The sequence below is a fragment of the Odontomachus brunneus genome, unplaced genomic scaffold (genome assembly GCF_010583005.1).
Source record: "Odontomachus brunneus isolate Ranch 3 - 2012 unplaced genomic scaffold, Obru_v1 Obru_scaffold_008, whole genome shotgun sequence".
Taxonomy (NCBI): domain Eukaryota; kingdom Metazoa; phylum Arthropoda; class Insecta; order Hymenoptera; family Formicidae; genus Odontomachus; species Odontomachus brunneus.
Window position 1 is genome coordinate 566,376 of NW_022639458.1, and position 10,467 is coordinate 576,842.

The 10,467-nt window shown below is 38.2% G+C and overlaps 1 protein-coding gene across 9 annotated transcripts; it reads left to right on the forward strand.

Moving 5' to 3' along the window:
- The first annotated feature begins 707 nt into the window (after nt 1-707).
- LOC116854138 (radial spoke head protein 3 homolog) lies at nt 708-8,626 on the forward strand. 9 transcript variants are annotated; one of them, XR_004380099.1, is made up of 12 exons: nt 708-825; nt 1,783-2,672; nt 4,021-4,104; nt 5,327-5,408; nt 5,490-5,663; nt 5,814-5,954; nt 6,258-6,461; nt 6,611-6,773; nt 7,113-7,199; nt 7,287-7,466; nt 8,091-8,202; nt 8,487-8,626. XR_004380099.1 is itself a non-coding variant. In XM_032835750.1 (11 exons), the coding sequence occupies exons 2-10, from the start codon at nt 1,879-1,881 to the stop codon at nt 7,460-7,462; spliced, it is 1,905 nt and encodes a 634-aa protein (XP_032691641.1). In that variant the 5' UTR covers nt 708-825; nt 1,783-1,878; the 3' UTR covers nt 7,463-7,466; nt 8,091-8,626. The 9 variants fall into 9 exon arrangements, 7 of the variants coding, with proteins under 7 accessions (XP_032691641.1, XP_032691639.1, XP_032691643.1 ...); XR_004380098.1 differs by having other exon boundaries at nt 7,287-8,202; XM_032835750.1 differs by having other exon boundaries at nt 8,091-8,626.
- The last annotated feature ends 1,841 nt before the right edge of the window (nt 8,627-10,467 follow it).

The window sequence follows — 10,467 nt, forward strand, 5'->3', positions numbered from 1 at the left end:
AAAATTCTCCGTGTGGCATTACGTGACAAACAAGTAACAGCCAAGCTGTCTCTTGTACAGACGCATTTCAAAGTCGAATTTCCATGCGCGTTATTTGCATAAGTCGTACGGTAACAAAATGCCTTACTCATCTCATAATTCATTTTCCACCTACGTCCTATCGCGTGTGCACACTTGCATTAATAAATAACTAGCCGCATATATTTCTGCTACCGCTACCATACCGAAGTGATCGCCTATATCTCCGAGAGGGTGGCCAGCAAAGGAACATCAACAACACAGCTGTTCGAGCGACTTTAACCTTTTTAGAAGCGCGCTTTTCGCTTCAATTAATTAATGAGACGAGAAGAGGGAAAGCGAAAAACAAGAAAAGAATAAAGTCTCACGCGAGCGGTTCGATTCGCGGGTCGTTATCGAAAGCGTGAATCAACTCGTGCGAGCGTCAAACCGGGCGACTTCCGCAGCAATCCTACGCGATCAAACGTGTCGTTTCACCTTGAAGTGTTGCTAGGGTTAGAAGTTCCCCGGACAGATTGTTCCCTAGACGGGTGTATGTGGTGGCGGAGCTCAACTATACTCACCCTTCGCTGGTGGACTTAGGCATGCGCAACATTCGCGGTGGTCAGCGTTATTGAGTGGCCGGGTGAAAATATACGTGCAACATGACTGCGTTCTATATCGGTCGATTCTAAGGACATTGTCCAGTCTCTGAACTCGCCCGGTCAGTAATGCCGCGGCGACACTCAGCGACGTACGATCACGACGTTTTCCATCCACGAGCTTCCGCGACCAGCAGAACCGCCAGTTTGGCGCCAATTTCGTACAGTACGTATTAACGTGTTAAGAAGATTAACGAGATTGAACGCGATCGATATAACACCAAGGAGTTTCGATCACCGGTACTGTTGACGCGCGAGCGAATTTTTAGTGCTTATTTTGCCGCGTGTACACCTGTGACGATTGGTTTGAGGTGCGTTTTGCGCGTTTCTAGCTGTTATTCACGTTAAATATTATGTAAAAAATGATTCAAAGTGAAACTCGACTGTTTTTACATGGAATAATATCTAGACAGTAGCATCGCGTTACAAATATTCGTCTCCGTATTTCATGAGACTTAATCGAATTTTTAAAAATTATTTATATATACTACACATTTAAAAAATTATTTATTATATATTATACATATTAAGAGAAAACAATATCTGAAAAATAGGAAATATTTATTCGATGTGAGTGATTATAACACATTTAATCGTAATAATTATCTTGTATGTACATATTTTTACATTACATAAATATTTTTTTAACATCGTTTCTTTTCACGAAAGCAATTGTTTATACTATTCAAATAAAAGAATTAATTAAATACGTTATTAATACTTATTGAATGTTTTTTAATTTTCAGATATTATTTTCCCTCATATTATAGATACTATTTTTTTTTAACGTGATGTATTTTCGTGAATATTAAGTATCGCGAACTTGTTGTTCACATTCTGCAATTGAGCGAGCTTGCTCGCAATTTGGTCTCGTGACTTTGTCAGTGAATAATTAAGCAAATAATTACGGGCGCCACGCTGCGTCTCAGCGACTCCGCTGCTGATCGTGTATCGGCTGTTTTCACTTGGCGAACGATCGATGAACGATGAGTAGACGGTAATTGCTCCTCCTGTGATTGGTATAATTATCCACCTTTGCGCATACTGATTTATATTGATTGAAACCAAATCGAATAAAAGAAAATGGAGAAGTATGAGAGTAAGAAAAGCTGAAATTTTAAAGGGGTGCCGAAAGATTAAACACATCGCGCAATCCCGATCATCAGCGATCGATTCACCATGTCCGCCGTAAAATCGAGTACCTGAAGAAATCGGAAGGATGCCAGCCGGCATTTCCGCTTTGGCGCCGTCGACAGACGCAGGTTCTTTCAACCATGAGGCGAAGAATTCTTCGGCCTTCACGATCCTGCAAAAGGATGGACTGGACTCGAGCCTACCACTCCTCCACATCAACGAAGAGAACGAGATGAGTGCGTCGCGATTCACCAAGCTGGAGAACATGAAGAACGATCTCTACACTCGCAGGCGCATCAGCAAGTCGAACGATCACCTGGTCCTCGCTAGTTTACAATCAAATCAAGTGAATCCGTTGCGAAAGAAACATCAGAGTAAGAGTCAAGACAGCCTGAGCGCCGAGGAGAGACCGCCCACGACTAGAACCAACATCGCCCTGTCGACGGAGGATTTCAACGAAGTGCTCAATGCTAAACTGAAGAAGATCCAAGAGCAAGCCGAGGCCGATCAGAATCGCAGGTCATCGAAGAAATCGATTCTGCCACAGAAGAAGCCATTTATCACGACCGTGAAAACCGGTGAATTCCTAATGCCGCCGCCGGAAGTGGCGGCCCTCCTCGGCATTGCGCCGAATGGAAACGACGAGGAGACGGCGGCGGCGTCGACGGCGATAGCGGACGGATGTCCGTTGAAGACCAAGTTCAAGTCTCTGGTGTCGCTGGCCAAGAGGCCGGAAGTACGTCACAGCAGCCACAACGCGAGATGCCCGGCCGCCCTCAAGGCCACCGTGGACTTCTCCCTCGGCATGATGAACGCTACCACGATCGCCGCCTCGACCTTGGACGACCGGGCGAGGAGGTTCAAAAGAAGCGAGCCGGCGTAAGTGACGCTGCGTGACGTAGCACGGTCGCGTTATAAACGGGTGTCCCGCTGTTCAATTGGCATGTCGGTGTCGTACTTGCTTCTTATGGTCAGGGGCGGATCTACCGGCCCATCAATAACGCAGATATGTTTATTTCGCTGGGGGTCGTGACGACGCGAGCCATGCGGTAACGAGCCAAAAGATATCTAATCAACCACTTTATTACGCGGATATCTATTGTATCCGGAAGAAAGGAACGTTGATTCGCTATCTATGTCGTCTCTTACCGCGCGACACGCGTTTTCACTTGCGGGAGTCATTACTCTGCTGGAGTAAAATCTCTGATTTCCTATTGTTTAATGGTATGTTCGAAACTTATTAATCCTAATACGGTTGCTACCACGTGCCGCACACGTGTGACGTATTGATCCTCACTAGGGACGGACGTCACGTATGTATAGCAGGTATAATTTACCATTCTATGTCTATATATACAAATTATACGGAGAAAATATTGTAGTAAAAATTATGTCAATACTATATTTTTTTACAATGTTGTTGGTAAAATTGAACTATAAATTGTAAAGCTGAACTGAAATTTAAGTGTGTAAATTACTATAGAAATAGTAAATTTGACGATCTACACCTGGTATTATATATGACATAGAAAACACTCAAATAATTGCAAAATTTGGTGGTAAAATAAATGAATTAAATAATTTTGTAGTAAAAAGTCAAACGTACATAACATTTGTAAATAAAAACATAATAATTGTTAATAATAATATAATAATTATAATTCTGTCCAATAACAGTCCAAGATTACAACAAACTTTATAAGTTTTACTACAATATATTTATCTACTACTTACTTCCACTATTTCTACTATTACGTATTTCCACTCACTTCTAATCTAATTATTTACTACAATATTATTTAAAGAAAAATAAACGTTTCCCGGATAAACAGTGGTAGCGATCGTGTTGATATTCAGGAATCGTGAAAAGGAAAGGGGAAATCCGCCCCTGCGTCTACTGGATTTATTTCGCACTTGCGAAGCGGCGATGCAACATTGGGTCTTTTCGCGGATCTTGCGTCTCTTTCACACTGTCGCCGTCGAGAACCCATCGTTCGAGGCTACATAGGCGTTTTGGCTGGAATACGATCGATTGAATTTTCCAAAAGAAGCGAGAAGATCCTCCGTCGTTGGTACATTCGTATTTGAATGTGTGAAGGGCGTTTTTCTGTCCACATTTCCGCAAATCCGCGGATGTGCTCGGGATTAAAGCGCGTGAATAAAGATAACGAAGCGAGGCACACGAGGGGATAAGGGCGTATAAGAAGAGGGGGAATTGTTTTTCTAGCAGATTCCCGCAGGCGTCGCGAGCTTTACCAAAAAAGTTGGATCCGATCGAGGGCATGATGAATGCGCTGCCGAGGCTCCGCGGGTAACAAAAACACCTTACAAGTGGCACCACACTTATCACTGGTCTTTAGTTGATAGCAGCTGTTTTCTCCGCTTTTCATTCTTTTCCTATTCTTTTCCTTTCGTCCCCGACCCGATTTATTCTCGTTCGCGTGCGGTCACAGTTTAGTCTCTCTGTAGGCCGTTGTCGCTCCTGGTGCACCGCGTCCTCCGATGTTCACAGAACGAAATTGACTGATGCGGTTATTCTCGTACAATAATAATACTCCCTCTCTCACATCAAGATTTGTCCTTTTATCACTAATCGTTATCCTGCTTAATATAATTCGATAAAAAAAATATGCACGTCTTCCGAACAAAAACTATTGAGCCTACTGCTATGGTAATTTTATTATTACATTGATAAAGTGGGAGGACTGTTGATTTCAGAAATATATAGAAATCTACTTGGGCGTATGTAGAATAAATCAAACGTATTATTTACGGAAAAGCTGTTAAGTTTTTATTAGAACAATAATGTTACGCCAATAATATTGTCTCGATCGTTATCAAAAAAAATTGTCGTAAAGCAAATTCACGCATACTCTGGTCTTAGTATTTTATTTATGCATGTGTCTAAAATACACGCCTTACCGGTATGATCGATAGATAAATTATATTTATCTGTCATAGATATAATTCTTGGTAAGATTAATATAATAATATAATATTTTTTAATAATTTTACTTTATAGGAAATTATACTTTATAGGAAAAATAAACAGACTATTCTATGTACACATTAATAGCAGTCGACGAAACACTGGCTAAATTCCCTATACAGTGAAATTATATTTCAATTATCTAGATTAACAAATCGGCAGAATGAATAGCACAAACAGTTCTGCTGTTTCGATTAAGAAGATTCAAATAAACTGTGAAATAAATGTAATTACTTAAGCGGGAAAGTGTCTCGAGAGAAATTGTTTAATATAATTTAAGATTTGATCGAGATTAATTAACAATTAAGTATGTCAAAGATACATGTGGATTTTGTATATATTATTAATTGAAAAAAAAATTAATTTTATTGCAAAATTGATCGATGCTTGCCCAAGAGCGACGGGTCTCGCAACAATCACTCAGTGTATTGACTTTGCTGTGAGCTTTTCTCGGATTTGTTTACGCGCATTACCGTTAACTTCCTACCTACTCGTCAGGCAGTGTCATCATTATTTTATCGTTCAGTTGATCGTTGTTTTGCAGTGATCAACCGGTTCCGTTTAGGAACATCATGTTTGATCACCGCGTGGCTCGTGGAACTACGTGTGCTTCCGTACCTGCTCTCGTAAGTATACCATACGCTACTTCCCAAAAGTAGGGTGCGATTCATGGTTGCAGTTTTCTCACAGTAATCGTATCTACGCAGATCGATGGTGAACAATCGATCGCAGCGAGGCAAGCGGAAGCGAGGCGAAGACATTTGGCGCGAAAGCGCGCTCAAGCGCAAACCACCAAAGCGCTTGTCATGAGAATCGGCTCGCCACCACCGGTTCCTGGCAGGAAACACGAACCAGTGCAGACAGAGGTCTTTCTCGAAGAGGTTAATTAAAATTCTTATCTTTAGATCCGTATAAAAAAAAATTAATTCTCAAGATTCTCGTAATTACAATCTCAATTATCAATTTTCTTAATACGCTTATTATAAACTAGACTAAGCTGAACTTTAATTTCGACACGTTACGCATTCAAGCTGGCAGAGAAGCCGGACGAATCTGAAGTGGCCACGCAAACCGACTACTTTGCGGAGAAACCGGTGACGCCGCGGTATTGCCCGCCCAAGACTGGCCAAGACGCCTGCACTCAGATCGAGCCCGGAGAGGTAGGTATTGAGGTATTGAGGAATTGAGGTATTGAGCACGTAATTAGAATATTACATGAAAAAAAGAGTTTGCTGCGGTAATAAGAATCTGTCTGTGGTAATCTAAATTTCCTTGTAACATATAGGTATCTAAAAATACAGCAATAGGCGTTACAATAGTTGAAACGGATGTAACAAAAGTAACAAAAGTTTTAGTTATAGCAACAAATACATAGCGACATAGTTTTTTAGCAAAACCATAATTAGTTGCAGCAGTGAAATCCTTTTTTTCCGTGTAAAATCACAATAAAGTGAATTTTACTACGATATTTTCAGCTTTTCGACTATGATATCGAAGTTCAGCCTATTCTCGAGGTATTAGTAGGAAAAACCATTGAGCAAGCCCTGATTGAGGTTTTAGAAGAAGAAGAAATTGCTGCTCTCAAGGAACAGCAAAGAAGGTTCCTCGAATTGCGCGATGCTGAGAAAGCTGAAGAGCAACGATTATCAGAACAGGACAGAAGACTCAGAGAAGAAAAGGTATGAATCTCGCTGACTCTTTATTATTAATATCTTCGCTTTATAAAGCTCTTGTTGATATTTCTTTTACATTATCGTAGATTGATACAAGGTTTTATATACTTATCGTGCCGGAAAGGTTAAATAGCAAATTCGTTTTTAATCCGTAGGATCAACGCCTGAAACAACAGGATGAGGCGATGAAGGTCCAACAGGAAACCGAGGAACGCGTCGCGGCGGCGGTATTGTTAACGGGATACATCGCCGAACTCTTACCCGCGGTTCTCGAAAGCCTGAAGATGTCTGGCTATTTATTGGACGAGATCAAGGCCGGTGAGCTCATCAGAAAAACTTTCCTGAATTTATTAATTATAAAGTTTCTTTAACTTTCTTTTACTCGTCAACTGTAGCATTAAGTTTCTGTAGATTAAGTTTCTAGATACCTTTAATCAACTTCATATAGATCTGTTCTTTTTCCCTGAACTACATAATATACTTAAACTTAAAAAGAAATAGATATATAGTTGAGATTTGGTAGAAAAAGAGAAGAAAAGAACTAATGCAAGTCAGTACAGAGAGTGCAGCGTAAAAGAATAGATTACCTGAACTGATATGGAACTGATTACTTCAGTCGATACTGCGTTAATATATCACGTATATGACGTATTTCAGATGTCGCGGAAGGTTTCATGCCGTGGTTAATGAAGGAAGTGAAGAAGGAAATGGGTAATATGATCGAAAGTCGAGAATTGTTAATGGGTGAGTCAGAATCAAGTGACAAGTTAGAAAAGAAATGTCCATATTGTTTGGTCTGTTTGGTCATAAAAGTTGATTAATACATTATAGAGGTCATCAGGGAGATCTTGGAAAATCGCGCACAAACCTATCGGCGGCTAGGTGAGGAATACGATGCCTCGAGAGACAAGAGACTAGTGAGCGAGGAAAGCGTGGAAGAGGGTGAAGTTGACAACAACTTCACGAATTATCAGTCACCGGCGATTGAAAACCATGATGCAATTTAGCGAGGTAAATTAATCCTCACATAACACACATGTTTTCAATACATTGGGGTCGCATTTGTCGTTTATTTACATTCTATAAACATGCTAATAAAAATCTATGAAATATAATAAATGTACTTTCTAGTAGAATAGAGAACTTTGTATAGAAATCAAAAATATTCACTTAAGTATTTAATTTTATTGCAAACATAAAGAGAAGCAACGAAAACATAAGTTTACATAAAAATTTGTAACTCTTTTGGAAATAAATTTAAAAAATTAACACTCTGGAATTCTTTTGTCAATACTTGAGTCTTTAAGAAAAAAATTATACATATTACAATTTGCCAAAAAGTATAATTATATGAGTATGCAAAAATACATCATCTCTTTCAGTCACAAGAAGTAAATTATCAATAGTAAAATTATCAATAGTTTCATGTTTTTGCGGTATTAATCCATTACATACACAATGATTTATTAAAATTATTACAAAGATTAGTTATATCTGAATCTTTTTTTAATTAAAGTTTGCAACTTTAACAAGAAAAAAACAGAGTTTATCTTTAACATTATCGCGCTATTTAATAGGCGTTAATCACGCGTCTCGACTGAAAAACGAGCATGCCATAGTTAACTTTGGATTTAGGGATTCACCTTCGACCAGCACAGGACCAATCTCCGAGCCCGGTGCCTTTTACATTAAGCAGTGTACACAGCTGCGCGACAAATCCATCTCCTCCGCCCGAACCCCATGACAGGTCAGCGCCGTGTTGGCGATCCCCATAGCAAACAGTAACCACCGCAAACGAACGAGAAAGACCCATCAGAAATTAATTATCGATTCTCGAAGTCAGCGCGGCGTAATCTGTCATAAGCAAGATGTAGTGGAAAAAATAACTTTTCCTAGAGCAATATTTCTCCCACAAAATAGAGAGTTTCCTCATATCTTCCTATACTCATACATTTTTATTGCACAATATTTCTAATAAATTATTTTTACGATAGACATGATGTTAATAACTTATTGCTTATTTGTTTACAGTTTTCAATCTGGCTTGCGAATGCATAACGTTGCACAACGTTTTCAAGACGGATTAAAAAGCTGATTACATTCTAAAATATAATTTGTGGTTTATTTATAGCCAGTCCAAAGGAATAATCCAAATTTAGTATATATAAAATAAATAAAAATATAAAAAAATTTTATATTTAAAACATATTTTTCCCAAATCTCTTTTCTGAATTATTTCCAGCTATTAAACTGTGACACACATATTACTCTATTTCTCTCTCTCTCTCTCTCTCTCTCTCTCTCTCTCTCTCTCTCTCTGTCTGTCTCTAACGAAACTTTAAAACGGATTGTTTCCTGGTTAATGAATGATAATTCGTGGAATATCTTCTAACCCACATAGACAAGCTGCCGCAGCTGGCAGTATTTTTCTTAAGTCAAAAATACAAATATAGCAGGATCCCGTTAAAACAAGATTTCTATTTCTCTAGAGTACTATTTCAAACAATGAAAATGTTTCAATACTAGTATCTAACACTGTAAGTTAAAATAATTGTATCAATAATAGCAATAAATAATTTTTTTGTAATATATAAATAAAAAATATATATATTGAAACAAATATTTTTCTCGAAATATGATCATGAATAATACATATTTAAGATTGGTAAAACTGTTGTTTATCATAAAAATTAAATTGTATTGTAATAAATGCTGAAAAGTTAACGTTTCTGATATCCATTCCTGGATACCGGTATATCGCAGGAGTAAAAAACCTGTCCGCTCCAATCAGTATTAGATCAATCATAATAGGATGAGGTTTCATGGTGAGTTGAGATCGCGCGCGGCACAGTTTTAAAAAGCCACCCACCCGGTTTAACTCGCCCCTCGCGTGATAGCGGAGTAAGGGAAGGGGACATATTGTATTGGATTAAATTAAGCAAGGGGTACGTACCCAGCATTATATGCACAAAACTTGTGTGCCAAGTGATTCGTGTTCTTCGGGTGGACAGGGAGGTAATCCACCTCATGAAGGGTGAAGAGAGATGAAAGATGTCCGATGCAACGGGACCGATATGCCGCGAGGGATCCAACCTTATTTTGTCATGTGAGTTGTATCACCTGCAGATGCACGTGATTTTTTTCCCTTCGAATATAACACGTGCAAATTTGCGGAATTTTCGCTTCAAAATTGCACAAAATGAAAATGTAGGTCCGCGCACTCTTCCGAGCAAAACACATCACACTTATACGTCATGACTTATGGAAATTAATATTTACGTGATCTTATTATTCTTGCATCAATACATAATATAGGACAAATCACGAAAATTTTATTGATGCAAAGTCGCAAAATTTTACGCACGTCCACGCTCTGCCCGCCCGTTTAAGTGAGAATAAAACACTGACATATTTTAATGTTTACTCGTTGACAATAGTGGACTGTATTGACTCTTAAAATCAAGTAAACAGTTCATAATGGTTAAATACTGGCTTAATCACGGAACATGGATCGCCGGGGATGGAGGATATCCATGGGGCATACGTTAGTCACGTGTCATGTTACATGGCACTCGTTTCTGCAGGGCACGAGCAATATGTTGACGGCACGTGCGCCGCGGAAGTGCACTTTAACTTCTCTCGCATAGAATGCACCATAGAAATATTTGCAATTCCTTGAAAATATATAAAAAGTAAATATATAAAGAATCAGCTTAAATTAATTTTTAAATGTAATAATTTATTTTCTTTCTTTGCAGAAAAAGAAATTCTACATATAAAAAAATATGTAACACTAATAATAACTTTATAACATTTCTTGTAATTATAATCATTCTAATAATTCTGATAATTAATGATATACAATAGATGACATATATATATATATATATATATATATATATATATATATATATAAATCTATATATAAATACTTATATATATATATATATATATATATATATATATATATATATATAAAATAGCATATTAGATATACAAGAATATACAAGAG